The sequence below is a fragment of the Haliotis rufescens genome, unplaced genomic scaffold (genome assembly GCF_023055435.1).
Source record: "Haliotis rufescens isolate VD_foot unplaced genomic scaffold, xgHalRufe1.0.p SCAF_2, whole genome shotgun sequence".
NCBI classification, from domain to species: Eukaryota; Metazoa; Mollusca; class Gastropoda; order Lepetellida; family Haliotidae; genus Haliotis; species Haliotis rufescens.
The window spans coordinates 7,497,996-7,514,986 of record NW_025963890.1 but is presented as its reverse complement, the minus strand read 5'-3'; the positions used below and the strand labels follow the sequence as shown (position 1 = coordinate 7,514,986).

At 45.9% G+C, this 16,991-nt stretch overlaps 1 protein-coding gene across 3 annotated transcripts in view; it reads left to right on the top strand.

The window, feature by feature from the left end:
* Positions 1 to 16,991, top strand: part of LOC124111094 (TBC1 domain family member 2B-like) — a 54,861-nt gene that overhangs the window by 10,671 nt on the left and 27,199 nt on the right. For 2 of the 3 annotated variants that reach the window (XM_048399565.1, XM_048399563.1), the window contains exons 7-10: positions 345 to 362; positions 4,374 to 4,584; positions 5,435 to 5,541; positions 11,597 to 11,682. In XM_048399565.1, coding sequence (XP_048255522.1) covers positions 345 to 362; positions 4,374 to 4,584; positions 5,435 to 5,541; positions 11,597 to 11,682 — 422 coding nt within the window. The remainder of the gene's footprint in view (positions 1 to 344; positions 363 to 4,373; positions 4,585 to 5,434; positions 5,542 to 11,596; positions 11,683 to 16,991) is intronic. The other variant, XM_048399564.1, reaches the window with a different exon arrangement.

Here is a 16,991-nt window from a genome sequence, read left to right as displayed (position 1 = left end):
AGTTGACAAACCATTTGTCGATTTTTGTTATGCGATTTTGATTGGACTATGCATGGACTATGATTGGATCATTAGTCCAGACAAAATATAACTCCATAATTCCAGCCTAATTCAGCAAGGGTGATTAACTGGAGTTTTATAGTCAGTTACCTCCCTTGCCTCAGGAAGAAGCACTTCATGAGATTGTTCAGCCCTATCACATATTTTGAAGTGTTGATACTAATTGAAAAAGTGTTAATAGCCCAGATGTCTACTGTATGTTTGTACTGGCACGATATCCTCTGTATAAACTGTATTGCACACAGCTCTGTACAGGAGATTCCTATATATTCGGCTGTTTTCAGGAAAGGCAAGATGGTGAAGTAAGCATTCCTTGTCATGTTGCCCATTTTTCCCATGGTCGTCATGTGTCATGTTAGTTTGCCATGAATAAAGATGGGATGAAATAAGGGGACTTCCACAAGGAGAATAAGGTGTTTGATATGAAACTTAGTATGTACCCACGCTACTATTCAGCAATTTAGTAAACCCCAGATGTGAACATATCACTCATTGACTTTATTATTTTATATAAATTATATTTATTGAACTCATTACGTAATATATTTAATTGTTCCCTTGTTTTTCCCATCTTTATATCATTGATGAGTTGCATATATCCATGAATGAGTTGCATATGTCGTACGTGAGTTAAAGATATCACGAAAGAATTGTCTATGTCATGAATGAGTTCCACATGTCACTAATCATGCTGATGAATTGTTTATATCATTAATAAGTTGCATGTATCCAGGGATTTATCTTGACTTGCTTGGAGGCCGATATTTGGCCCCAAGTTGTCAGCAAATGTCAGTAAATATTCCCACATTGGAATTAAACATTTCCCAATTCATGCTGTTTGCACTCATGTAACTGGTAACAGGAGCAGAATAGAGGAAGAGGCTTTAATGCTTATTTTAAAAGTATTGCATTGACTACTACTGTATTTGACGTAATAAGCGCCCCGCTTTAATAAGGCCCATGGCGATATTTGCTTATAAACTGGCTAGTGAACAATCCCAATTAGCACCCTTTCCGATAGATGAATGTACACAAGACTTATTTATTTGTATATAATACGCGCACGTGTGTTATATGCACCCTTAATTATGGGAAATTAAATTTTGGAAAATATATCTGTCGTGTATAATACGCACAGACTTTTCTTTTGTATCATTTCAGGCTGTCAGCATAGACTACGAAATTTACAATCTTTCAACTCTTTTTTTTTTCTCACCAAAATTATATTCTAATAAGAGCCCCCTATTTCTAATTTTGAGAGCGAGCTGGGCGCTTATTACGTCGAATATGGTATGTCAAATTCAATGTTATATTTCTGAATTTACCAATTTTGAAGAAAATGAAGATTTTCCCCAATTTGACAATACTTCTGAATTTACCAATTTTGAAGAAAAAATAGATTTTCCCCAATTTGACAATACTTCTGAATTTACCAATTTTGAAAAAAATATAGATTTTTCCCCCATTTGACATGACAAGGGGACATCGTTTTGGAACCCAAGACAAACCTCTGATATCATGAGTTATGCATACTGTGAATGAGTTAAATATGTCACTAATAAGTTGCATATATCCTGGACATGATGAATGAGTTGTATGCAGCATCATGAATAAAATGATTGAGATGTATCGGGATATAAATCCAAAAATGCATGTCATGCATGTTGTGCATGGTATATACATGTATTTGCATCAGAATGTGATACGAGGAGTACTTTGCGCCAAGGTAAAACAGTTGTTTCGTCTCTTGATGATTGTAATGCTGAATGCATGTTCACAGATGCGCATCACTAAGTAAGTATCCATTTTTCAGTAAAGGTATATTGTGTTCCTATTTTGGTGGCATTCTTGTGAGAATTTGGTCTGTGTTCAATGGATCAAATGTTATTTGTTGGTGATTTGTATATTTTATTCATATCTTTATGAGTTCATAATAATAGATATTTTATGTTTTTGTAAGTAGCAAATTGATTGTTCATAGACATATAATTCCCTGTATAATTTGATGGGCATAAGAAACACAACATCTGAACCTTATCAAGAAATAATGTTCTTCCAACTTTTCCAAAATAATAAGTAAATTTTGTTACTGGATTTCAGCAGCCAACCCTTCATTAATAATTCCTTACAGTGATATATAGACGTTTGTTACAGACAAATAAAATATGTGATTATCAGTTGTATTTACCAGTATTTTTAGCATATGCGAATAGATTAATGAATGCTCTCAGTTCGGCATCTTGGAGGTCAGGTCAGGTGTTGCATCATGTAGTTACACGATGTGATACACGATTTTGATTTTGTATCCGCGATCATAAAGAAATATTTCTTGCAATAATCCATCTTGCAATAACCAAGTCTGATATCTACTCTGGCTAGTGTTACCTAATCATGAAACAAAAGGCTAAATCTTATTGCATTGTCCTTATGGAATGAATCTAGATAAAAAAAGTCATGGAATTTCACTAGTTGACGGCAAACCTTGTATAAGCCGGGTTGCATTGTCACGGATGGCACAAATTTTGTTTTCGCAATATGCATCATGTCCTGACCTGACGTATTATGATCAGTGTCTATACATGAAGTAGGTGACCCCAGACGATCCGGGTGAGAGTTGGTCTTTGGCAATCCATGTTGTGGTCAGACGCACTGACTTGGGTGATGCAACCTCGTATCCCAATTGTATAGATCGATGCTGATGATGTCAATCACTGGATTGTCTGGCCCAGACTCGATTATTTACAAACCGTCTTAATACAGCTGGATTATTGCTGAGTGGTGTTAAACAACAAAACATAAAAACCAACCTAAGGTAGATGTAACATGACACCCCTACTCTCAATGGCACCCGTGAAGATCCCCGTCAGAATAGGTCTTCAGCAACCCATACTTGCTGTAAAAGGCAACCAAGTTTGTCGTAAGAGGCGACTAACTTGATCAGGTGGTTGGGCTCGCTGACTTGGTTGATGCGTATCATTGTATCCCAATTGCAGTGATCGATGCTCATGATATCAATTGCTGGATTGTCTGGTCCAGACTCGATTATTTACAGACCAGCGTCATATAGCTGGAATATTGCTGAGTGCGGTGTTAAACAACAAACAAACTCTCAATGGATTTCACAAACATCCTGTACTTGTGTCATTGCAAATGTCTGAAGGATGCCATGTGTTATTGGAATCTGTTTTGTGTGTCTGCCATGTTATCTGTATTCCCTCTGTGGCAGAGGGTGTATTTCCCAGCTGTCCAGTGCCTGGAGCTTGTATCATAGCATCATGTGCTTTTCCCTGATCAGTCCTTACGTTTTTAAATATCATGACATACTCCTAAATATTTAATATCTAAATACATTAAATTTTGTGAGACACAATTTGATAAGAACACTTTTGATGCATAATTGTTTGGTACAACAAACAAACAAACAAACAAAACATAGTAAGAATCTGGACCTATAACATAAATCACGAGCCAAGTTTTATTTGCCATATTACATGTAGCATACATCATGCAAGTTATTACTGATGCCTATCATAACTGACATGTATATATAAATACCTGGAAACAAACTAGCACCACTCCATTGTTTTCATATAGATGTTAGTGCTCGCTATTTCTACACCGGGATGTGAGAGCATCCCTTCAGAGGTCGCATCAGAACCTTTTCCTGTCGGAAGACTTTTCTCATTGACCATGTCCTCCATGAAACAATTTTGTTCATTGTCCATTGACCAGGTATCATCCAAATGTCCTTGGAGAAGGTTTGTCCATTGCCTGCACTCGGAGGAGGTGACCTTGACCTTGACCTTGAGATGGTTTTATCCATTGACTTTTGTTTCCACAGAAGTTGTAACCATTGCTATGCCCAAGATAAGGTCCATTTGCCTTGCTCTCCAAAAAGCTTTTATCCATTGACCATGTCCTCCAAGGAAAGATTTTGTCCGTTGACCAAGTTCTCCAAGTAACTTCTTTTCGTGGTGTTTAGAAGTTGGTATGATGAACAAGGGAGATCATTCTATGGATGTACAACTTCTTTTTTACAATGAATGTGTAGAGACTTCACATTTCTATACATCACTGGCTTGATGATGTTGATAGTATCTACACCGAAACGTCGCAGTCATTGTAATAGACTGTCCATAGAACTATCTCCCTTGTCCATGTTCTCCAAGGTTTTGTCCTTTGACCTTGTCCACCAAGAAAAGGTTTTGTCCATATGCCTTTCATCCATTGATTTTGAACTTAAAAAAGTCATTTTCCTCTGATCCGTACCTCTGAGAATTGTTTTTTTTCACGGACTATGTTCTGTGTTACAGGATTCAGGAGTCCGAGCTGAAGACACAGCGGGAGCAGGTCATCATGTACCAGGACATGTTGGAAGCGAAGGACCAGATCATCATGAAACTGACCAATCAAATCTATGAACTGGAGAAACTCAAGGGCAAGAACTCTGTGTCACCCTTACCTAGTCCAACGCTGCCTGCTCCTGTGATTATACCTAATACCAAAGAGTTAGAAACATTAAGAGTAAGACGATGTTTTTCATGTTTTTCAATGAGCATCATATACACTTGCTCTAAAGTTGTTAGATCAGGATTACAACATTCAAGCCCTTAGTCAAGCTTTCAAAAGATTTTATTTTAGACATGTAGAGGACATTTCCAAGTTTGATGCATCAGTGAAAAAATGATGTCCGATAGAAAGTAACTGTAGTAATATTTTACGCGCATGTACTCTACATACGATTATCTTCATCAACATCCGGGTCTTTGTCTTTCTGTCGAGTGATGTCTTTGTTCTTGATAGCTATTCAGTCCTGCATTTGATGTTGCAGGCCTAGATGCATATTTTACATGTGGTTATTGCTTTAAAGGGGACAAGTTGACAGAGACTGGTGTATTGCACTTGTATCAAAGTTTATAATGGATATCAGTTTGTTATGACGTTAGTTTATTAAAAATGTGACATTCTTATCAGTAGTATGCTATGTGTGTTGTGATTATGCACAGTAAAATTCAATGCATGATGTAATTTTCAGTGTTTGTCATCATGTTTGTTGAATTTTCACCCCAAATGCCTAGGTTTACCGTTACTTCATCTACTGTATGTATTGTGATGTGTATAGTATTGTAACTTGTCTGTTGTACTGCCTAATTCCTGATGGGTAAACAAAGTAGAAATTAACTTTTAAAGGCCTTTTAAAGAGGAGTGGGGTTGAATTGTAAAGTAATCTTTGTGAGCGCCCTCCTATAAGACCAAATATTTACGTGACAGTCTATATTTTGGTGTTTATGACAAGCTTCCTCGGAAGGAACAAATAGTGTCAGCACTATCAGCTGTTAAAGGTGATGTTCAATATGTTCTTCTCCTTGAATAGGATTCTTGCCAAGCTTATGAGCTACAGAACAAATTCCTAACCAAAGAAATACTGGAGCTGAATCAACTGCGGCAGAATGATGAGGCTCGGGAGAAGATGCTGCTTATGTGAGTACGCTGGCACATCCAACCACTTGGGGATTCCAGGACAGAATAGGTCCCCAGTACCCCATGCACGGCACATCCAACCACTTGGGGATTCCAGGGCAGAACAGGTCCCCAGTACCCCATGATGGCACATTCAACCACTTGGGGATTCCTGGACAGAATAGGTCCCCAGTACCCCATGCATGGCACATCCAACCACTTGGGATTCCTGGACAGAACAGGTCCCCAGTACCCCATGATGGCACATTCAACCACTTGGGGATTCCTTGACAGAATAGGTCCCCAGTACCCCATGCATGGCACATCCAACCACTTGGGATTCCTGGACAGAACAGGTCCCCAGTACCCCATGATGGCACATTCAACCACTTGGGGATTCCTGGACAGAATAGGTCCCCAGTACCCCTTGCATGGCACATCTAACCACTTGGGATTCCTCAGCAGAATAGGTCCCCAGTACTCCATGCATGGCACATCCAACCACTTGGGGATTCCTGGACAGAACAGGTCCCCAGTACCCCATGCACGGCACATCCAACCACTTGGGGATTCCAGGGCAGAACAGGTCCCCAGTACCCCATGCATGGCACATTCAACCACTTGGGGCTTCCTGGGCAGAACAGGTCCCCAGTACCCCATGCATGGCACATTCAACCACTTGGGGCTTCCTGGGCAGAACAGGTCCCCAGTACCCCATGCATGGCACATCCAACCACTTGGGGATTCCTGGACAGAATAGGTCCCCAGTACCCCATGCATGGCACATCCAACCACTTGGGGATTCCAGGACAGAATAGGTCCCCAGTACCCCATGCATGGCACATCCAACAGCTTGGGGATTCCTGGACAGAACAGGTCCCCAGTACCCCATGCATGGCACATCCAACCACTTGGGATTCCAGGACAGAGTAGGTCCCCAGTACCCCATGCATGGCACATCCAACAGCTTTGGGATTCCAGGGCAGAACAGGTCCCCAGTACCCCATGCATGGCACATCCAACCACTTGGGCATTCCTGGACAGAACAGGTCCCCAGTACCCCATGCATGGCACATCCAACCACTTGGGATTCCTTGACAGAACAGGTCCCCAGTACCCCATGATGGCACATTCAACCACTTGGGGATTCCTGGACAGAATAGGTCCCCAGTACCCCTTGCATGGCACATCCAACCACTTGGGATTCCTCGGCAGAATAGGTCCCCAGTACCCTATGCATGGCACATCCAACCACTTGGGGATTCCTTGACAGAATAGGTCCCCAGTACCCCATGCATGGCACATCCAACCACTTGGGGATTCCTGGACAGAACAGGTCCCCAGTACCCCATGCATGGCACATCCAACCACTTGGGATTCCTGGACAGAATAGGTCCCCAGTACCCCATGCATGGCAAATCCAACCACTTGGGGATTCCTGGACAGAACCGGTCCCCAGTATCCCATGCATGGCACATCCAACCACTTGGGGATTCCTGGACAGAATAGGTCCCCAGTACCCCATGCATGGCACATCCAACCACTTGGGATTCCAGGACAGAACAGGTCCCCAGTACCCCATGCATGGCACATCCAACCACTTGGGGCTTCCTGGACAGAATAGGTCCCCAGTACCCCATGCATGGCACATTCAACCACTTGGGGCTTCCTGGGCAGAACAGGTCCCCAGTACCCCATGCATGGCACATCCAACCACTTGGGGATTCCAGGACAGAACAGGTCCCCAGTACCCCATGCATGGCACATCCAACAGCTTGGGGATTCCAGGACAGAATAGGTCCCCAGTACCCCATGCATGGCACATCCAACCACTTGGGATTCCTGGACAGAACAGGTCCCCAGTACCCCATGCATGGCACATCCAACAGCTTGGGGATTCCAGGACAGAACAGGTCCCCAGTACCCCATGCATGGCACATTCAACCACTTGGGGATTCCAGGACAGAACAGGTCCCCAGTACCCCATGCATGGCACATCCAACCACTTGGGGATTCCAGGACAGAACAGGTCCCCAGTACCCCATGCACGGCACATCCAACCATTTGGGATTCCTAGGCAGAATAGGTCCCCAGTACCCCATGCATGGCACATCCAACCATTTGGGATTCCTAGGCAGAATAGGTCCCCAGTACCCTATGCATGGCACATCCAACCATTTGAGGCTATCAAGATACAACAGGTCCCCAGTACCCCATGCATGGCACATCCAACCATTTGGGATTCCTGGGCAGAATAGGTCCCCAGTACCCCATGCATGGCACATCCAACCATTTGGGGCTATCTGGACAGAACAGGTCCCCAGTACCCGATGCATGGCACATCCAACCACTTTGGGATTCCTTGACAGAATAGGTCCCCAGTACCCCATGCATGGCACATCCAACCATTTGGGGCTATCTGGACAGAACAGGTCCCCAGTACCCCATGCATGGCACATCCAACCACTTGGGGATTCCAGGACAGAACAGGTCCCCAGTACCCCATGCATGGCACATCCAACCACTTGGGCATTCCAGGACAGAATAGGTCCCCAGTACCCCATGCATGGCACATCCAACCACTTGGGCATTCCTTGACAGAACAGGTCCCCAGTACCCCATGCATGGCACATCCAACCACTTGGGGATTCCAGGACAGAACAGGTCCCCAGTACCCTATGCATGGCACATCCAACCACTTGGGGATTCCTGGACAGAACAGGTCCCCAGTACCCCATGCATGGCACATCCAACCACTTGGGATTCCTGGACAGAATAGGTCCCCAGTACCCCATGCATGGCAAATCCAACCACTTGGGGATTCCTGGACAGAACCGGTCCCCAGTATCCCATGCATGGCACATCCAACCACTTGGGGATTCCTGGACAGAATAGGTCCCCAGTACCCCATGCATGGCACATCCAACCACTTGGGATTCCAGGACAGAACAGGTCCCCAGTACCCCATGCATGGCACATCCAACCACTTGGGGCTTCCTGGACAGAATAGGTCCCCAGTACCCCATGCATGGCACATTCAACCACTTGGGGCTTCCTGGGCAGAACAGGTCCCCAGTACCCCATGCATGGCACATCCAACCACTTGGGGATTCCAGGACAGAACAGGTCCCCAGTACCCAATGCATGGCACATCCAACCACTTGGGGATTCCAGGACAGAATAGGTCCCCTGACCCCATGCATGGCACATCCAACCACTTGGGGATTCCAGGACAGAACAGGTCCCCAGTACCCCATGCATGGCACATCCAACCACTTGGGATTCCTTGACAGAACAGGTCCCCAGTACCCGATGCATGGCACATCCAACCACTTGGGGATTCCAGGACAGAACAGGTCCCCAGTACCCCATGCATGGCACATCCAACCACTTGGGGATTCCTTGACAGAACAGGTCCCCAGTACCCCATGCATGGCACATCCAACCACTTGGGATTCCTGGACAGAACAGGTCCCCAGTACCCCATGCATGGCACATCCAACCACTTGGGGATTCCAGGACAGAACAGGTCCCCAGTACCCCATGCATGGCACATCCAACAGCTTGGGGATTCCTGGACAGAACAGGTCCCCAGTACCCCATGCATGGCACATCCAACCACTTGGGGATTCCAGGGCAGAATAGGTCCCCAGTACCCCATGCATGGCACATCCAACCACTTGGGATTCCTGGACAGAACAGGTCCCCAGTACCCCATGCATGGCACATCCAACAGCTTGGGGATTCCAGGACAGAATAGGTCCCCAGTACCCCATGCATGGCACATCCAACCACTTGGGATTCCTGGACAGAATAGGTCCCCAGTACCCCATGCATGGCACATCCAACAGCTTGGGGATTCCAGGACAGAACAGGTCCCCAGTACCCCATGCATGGCACATCCAACCACTTGGGGATTCCAGGACAGAACAGGTCCCCAGTACCCCATGCATGGCACATCCAACCACTTGGGGATTCCAGGACAGAACAGGTCCCCAGTACCCCATGCATGGCACATCCAACCACTTGGGGATTCCTGGACAGAATAGGTCCCCAGTACCCCATGCATGGCACATCCAACAGCTTGGGGATTCCTGGACAGAACAGGTCCCCAGTACCCCATGCATGGCACATCCAACCACTTGGGGATTCCAGGACAGAACAGGTCCCCAGTACCCCATGCATGGCACATCCAACCACTTGGGGCTTTCTGGACAGAACAGGTCCCCAGTACCCCATGCATGGCACATCCAACAGCTTGGGGATTCCTGGACAGAACAGGTCCCCAGTACCCCATGCATGGCACATCCAACCACTTGGGGCTTTCTGGACAGAACAGGTCCCCAGTACCCCATGCATGGCACATCCAACAGCTTGGGGATTCCTGGACAGAACAGGTCCCCAGTACCCCATGCATGGCACATCCAACCACTTGGGATTCCTGGACAGAACAGGTCCCCAGTACCCCATGCATGGCACATCCAACCACTTGGGGATTCTAGGACAAAACAGGTCCCCTGACCCCATGCATGGCACATCCAACCACTTGGGGCTATCTGGACAGAACAGGTCCCCAGTACCCCATGCATGGCACATCCAACCACTTGGGGCTATCTGGACAGAACAGGTCCCCAGTACCCCATGCATGGCACATCCAACCACTTGGGGATTCCAGGCCAGAACAGGTCCCCAGTACCCCATGCATGGCACATCCAACAGCTTGGGGATTCCTGGACAGAACAGGTCCCCAGTACCCCATGCATGGCACATCCAACAGCTTGGGTATTCCTGGACAGAACAGGTCCCCAGTACCCCATGCATGGCACATCCAACCACTTGGGGCTATCTGGACAGAACAGGTCCCCAGTACCCCATGCATGGCACATCCAACCACCTGGGGCTATCTGGACAGAACAGGTCCCCAGTACCCCATGCATGGCACATCCAACCACTTGGGGATTCCAGGACAGAAAAGGTCCCCAGTACCCCATGCATGGCACATCCAACAGCTTGGGGATTCCTGGACAGAACAGGTCCCCAGTACCCCATGCATGGCACATCCAACCACTTGGGGATTCCTGGACAGAATAGGTCCCCAGTACCCCATGCATGGCACATCCAACCACTTGGGATTCCAGGACAGAATAGGTCCCCAGTACCCCATGCATGGCACATCCAACAGCTTGGGGATTCCTGGACAGAACAGGTCCCCAGTACCCCATGCATGGCACATCCAACCACTTGGGATTCCTGGGCAGAATAGGTCCCCAGTACCCCATGCATGGCACATCCAACCACTTGGGATTCCTGGACAGAACAGGTCCCCAGTACCCCATGCATGGCACATCCAACCACTTGGGGATTCCAGGACAGAACAGGTCCCCAGTACCCCATGCATGGCACATCCAACCACTTGGGGATTCCTGGACAGAATAGGTCCCCAGTACCCCATGCATGGCACATCCAACCACTGGGGGATTCCAGGGCAGAACAGGTCCCCAGTACCCCATGCATGGCACATCCAACCACTTGGGGATTCCAGGACAGAATAGGTCCCCTGACCCCATGCATGGCACATCCAACCACTTGGGGATTCCTGGACAGAATAGGTCCCCTGACCCCATGCATGGCACATCCAACCACTTGGGATTCCTGGACAGAATAGGTCCCCAGTACCCCATGCATGGCACATCCAACCACTTGGGGATTCCTGGACAGAATAGGTCCCCTGACCCAATGCATGGGAAATAAGCTGGTCCATAATATGGTTACAGCAACCCCAGTATACAACAATGTATGAAGAGAATGACACATATGTTTCTTCTTCCTGCATGCCATTATGTTTTAGGTGTTTTGATGGAACTCCCATGTGCATTGTGCATGTGAAGGGTCGTTGTAGCCAAAACCTGTGACTCAGTTTTAGAATGTTGAGGGGTTTGTCATGAGAGTAAATTTTATATAGGGGCAACTTAAGATATTCTGTTTCCAACTGGAAACAATGATAGCACCATGGATTTGTCATCCCATATGAGTACATTGTTGTCATATGTTGACCGAGCTCAATTTCATATTCCAGAAACTATGCAAAACTGGAAGCCGATTACTATAAGACCAAAAGCCGGTACCTTATTTTGCTGAAGGAAAACCAAGCTCCTGTCATGGGTGAGTGCGCAGCTCTTCTTACACTGTGTTATCAGAACGCAAGGCCCCTGTTACTATGGTTACCACCCAGTGAGGATTCAGGGTTAGAATAGGTCCTCCGTAACCTGTGGTTGTTGTAATAGGTGAGTAGATGGATCGATGGATCAGATGGTCAGGCTCGGTGACTTGGTTGATTGTGTGGCATCCGAACCTGATGGTGTGGGACATTGCTGATAATGTCAATCACGATATGTCAGGCCCATATTTGATTCTTTTAAGACCATCGTCATAAAGCTGGAATATTGCCGAGTGAGATACACGTTAGCATCTCTTTTCTTTAGGGCTTAGCAAAATGGTTTCCTTGATGCTTATGCATTTCTTTTCATCATCGCAGGGTTTACACATTACTCTGATTGGATTCTGCTCAATGTGCGCTTATCACATTCCAAACACAGGGGGCACGGGTGGCCAGTCGTCACGCCAGAAACCTATGATTGTGGGTTCTAATCCTGGTTCGCCCCGATTATGTTTCTAGGTTTGTCAGCACCATACCCGTGCTCGTGGGTTTCACCGAAGTGGTAAACGTCTAAGACCTGCATCACTCCGGGCTTTCCTCCCACATTAAGCTGACACGCCGCGATAATGGAATACAATAGATGTTACAGGATAGATGTAACAACTGATGTTATTGAAAAGACAGAGCCAACCCACAAACTCGTGGATATCAGGGAGTAGATGTAACAATAGATGTTACAGAATAGATGTAACAACTGATGTTATTGAATAGACAGAGCCAACCCACTACCCAGTGGATATCACGGAGTAGATGTAACAATAGATGCTATAGGATAGATAGAGCCAACCCACCACCTTGTGGATATCACGGAGTAGATGTAACAATAGATGCTATAGGACAATAGTCAACCCACCACCTTGTGGATATCACGGAGTAGATGTAACAATAGATGCTATAGGACAGATAGAGCCAACCCACCACCTTGTGGATATCATGGAGTAGATGTAACAATAGATGCTGTAGGACAGACAGAGTCAACCCACCACCTTGTGGATATCACGGAGTAGATGTAACAATAGATGCTATAGGACAGACAGAGCCAACCCACCACCTTGTGGATATCACGGAGTAGATGTAACAATAGATGCTATAGGACAGACAGAGCCAACCCACCACCTTGTGGATATCACGGAGTAGATGATACAATAGATGCTATAGGACAGATGGAGCCAACCCACCACCTTGTGGATATCACGGAGTAGATGTAACAATAGATGCTGTAGGATAGATAGAGCCAACCCACCACCTTGTGGATATCACGGAGTAGATGTAACAATAGATGCTATAGGACAGACAGAGTCAACCCACCACCTTGTGGATATCACGGAGTAGATGATACAATAGATGCTGTAGGACAGATAGAGCCTACCCACCACCTTGTGGATATCACGGAGTAGATGATACAATAGATGCTATAGGACAGACAGAGCCAACCCACCACCTTGTGGATATCACGGAGTAGATGATACAATAGATGCTGTAGGATAGATAGAGTCAACCCACCACCTTGTGGATATCACGGAGTAGATGTAACAATAGATGCTATAGGACAGATAGAGCCAACCCACCACCTTGTGGATATCACGGAGTAGATGATACAATAGATGCTGTAGGACAGACAGAGCCAACCCACCACCTTGTGGATATCACGGAGTAGATGTAACAATAGATGCTATAGGACAGACAGAGCCAACCCACCACCTTGTGGATATCACGGAGTAGATGTAACAATAGATGCTATAGGACAGACAGAGCCAACCCACCAACCTTGTGGATATCAGGGAGTAGATGTAACAATAGATGTTACAGGATAGATGTAACAATAGATGTTACAGGATAGATGTAACAATAGATGTTACATGATAGATGTAACAATAGATGCTATAGGACAGACAGAGCCAACCCACCACCTTGTGGATATCACGGAGTAGATGTTACAATAAATGCTGTAGGATAGATAGAGCCAACCCACCACCTTGTGGATATCACAGAGTAGATGTAACAATAGATGCTATAGGACAGATAGAGCCAACCCACCACCTTGTGGATATCATGGAGTAGATGTAACAATAGATGCTGTAGGATAGATAGAGCCAACCCACCACCTTGTGGATATCACGGAGTAGATGTAACAATAGATGCTATAGGACAGATAGAGCCAACCCACCACCTTGTGGATATCAGGGAGTAGATGATACAATAGATGCTGTAGGATAGATAGAGCCAACCCACCACCTTGTGGATATCACGGAGTAGATGTAACAATAGATGCTATAGGACAGACAGAGCCAACCCACCACCTTGTGGATATCACGGAGTAGATGATACAATAGATGCTATAGGACAGATAGAGCCAACCCACCACCTTGTGGATATCACAGGGTAGATGTAACAATAGATGCTATAGGACAGATAGTCAACCCACCACCTTGTGGATATCAGGGAGTAGATGATACAATAGATGCTATAGGACAGATAGAGCCAACCCACCACCTTGTGGATATCAGGGAGTAGATGTAACAATAGATGCTATAGGACAGATGGAGCCAACCCACCACCTTGTGGATATCACGGAGTAGATGATACAATAGATGCTATAGGACAGACAGAGCCAACCCACCACCTTGTGGATATCACGGAGTAGATGATACAATAGATGCTGTAGGACAGACAGAGCCAACCCACCACCTTGTGGATATCACGGAGTAGATGTAACAATAGATGCTATAGGACAGATAGAGCCAACCCACCACCTTGTGGATATCACGGAGTAGATGTAACAATAGATGCTGTAGGACAGATAGAGCCAACCCACCACCTTGTGGATATCACGGAGTAGATGTAACAATAGATGCTATAGGACAGACAGAGCCAACCCACCACCTTGTGGATATCAGGGAGTAGATGTAACAATAGATGCTGTAGGACAGACAGAGTCAACCCACCACCTTGTGGATATCAGGGAGTAGATGATACAATAGATGCTGTAGGATAGATAGAGCCAACCCACCACCTTGTGGATATCACGGAGTAGATGATACAATAGATGCTGTAGGATAGATAGAGCCAACCCACCACCTTGTGGATATCACGGAGTAGATGTAACAATAGATGCTGTAGGACAGACAGAGTCAACCCACCACCTTGTGGATATCAGGGAGTAGATGATACAATAGATGCTGTAGGATAGATAGAGCCAACCCACCACCTTGTGGATATCACGGAGTAGATGATACAATAGATGCTGTAGGATAGATAGAGCCAACCCACCACCTTGTGGATATCACGGAGTAGATGTAACAATAGATGCTGTAGGACAGACAGAGTCAACCCACCACCTTGTGGATATCAGGGAGTAGATGATACAATAGATGCTGTAGGATAGATAGAGCCAACCCACCACCTTGTGGATATCACGGAGTAGATGTAACAATAGATGCTGTAGGATAGATAGAGCCAACCCACCACCTTGTGGATATCACGGAGTAGATGTAACAATAGCCCACCACCTTGTGGATATCACGGAGTAGATGTAACAATAGCCCACCACCTTGTGGATATCACGGAGTAGATGTAACAATAGCCCACCACCTTGTGGATATCACGGAGTAGATGATACAATAGATGCTATAGGACAGACAGAGCCAACCCACCACCTTGTGAATATCACGGAGTAGATGATACAATAGATGCTGTAGGATAGATAGAGCCAACCCACCACCTTGTGGATATCACGGAGTAGATGTAACAATAGCCCACCACCTTGTGGATATCACGGAGTAGATGATACAATAGATGCAGTAGGATAGATAGAGCCAACCCACCACCTTGTGGATATCACGGAGTAGATGTAACAATAGATGCTGTAGGATAGATAGAGCCAACCCACCACCTTGTGGATATCACGGAGTAGATGTAACAATAGATGCTATAGGACAGATAGAGCCAACCCACCACCTTGTGGATATCACGGAGTAGATGTAACAATAGATGCTGTAGGACAGATAGAGCCAACCCACCACCTTGTGGATATCACGGAGTAGATGTAACAATAGATGCTGTAGGACAGACAGAGTCAACCCACCACCTTGTGGATATCACGGAGTAGATGATACAATAGATGCTGTAGGATAGATAGAGCCAACCCACCACCTTGTGGATATCACGGAGTAGATGATACAATAGATGCTGTAGGATAGATAGAGCCAACCCACCACCTTGTGGATATCACGGAGTAGATGTAACAATAGATGCTGTAGGACAGACAGAGCCAACCCACCACCTTGTGGATATCACGGAGTAGATGATACAATAGATGCTGTAGGATAGATAGAGCCAACCCACCACCTTGTGGATATCACGGAGTAGATGTAACAATAGATGCTATAGGACAGACAGTCAACCCACCACCTTGTGGATATCACGGAGTAGATGTAACAATAGATGCTATAGGACAGATAGAGCCAACCCACCACCTAGTGGATATCACGGAGTAGATGTAACAATAGATGCTGTAGGATAGATAGAGCCAACCCACCACCTTGTGGATATCACGGAGTAGATGTAACAATAGATGCTATAGGACAGAAAGAGCCAACCCACCACCTAGTGGATATCACGGAGTAGATGTAACAATAGATGCTGTAGGATAGATAGAGCCAACCCACCACCTTGTGGATATCACGGAGTAGATGTAACAATAGATGCTATAGGACAGACAGAGCCAACCCACCACCTTGTGGATATCACAGAGTACATGTAACAATAGATGCTATAGGACAGACAGAGCCAACCCACCACCTTGTGGATATCACGGAGTAGATGTAACAATAGATGCTATAGGACAGACAGAGCCAACCCACCACCTTGTGGATATCACGGAGTAGATGTAACAATAGATGCTATAGGACAGATAGAGCCAACCCACCACCTTGTGGATATCACGGAGTAGATGTAACAATAGATGCTATAGGACAGATAGAGCCAACCCACCACCTTGTGGATATCACAGGGTAGATGTAACAATAGATGCTATAGGACAGATAGAGCCAACCCACCACCTTGTGGATATCACGGAGTAGATGTAACAATAGATGCTGTAGGACAGATAGAGCCTACCCACCACCTTGTGGATATCACGGAGTAGATGTAACAATAGATGCTATAGGACAGACAGAGCCAACCCACCACCTTGTGGATATCACGGAGTAGATGTAACAATAGATGCTATAGGACAGACAGAGTCAACCCACCA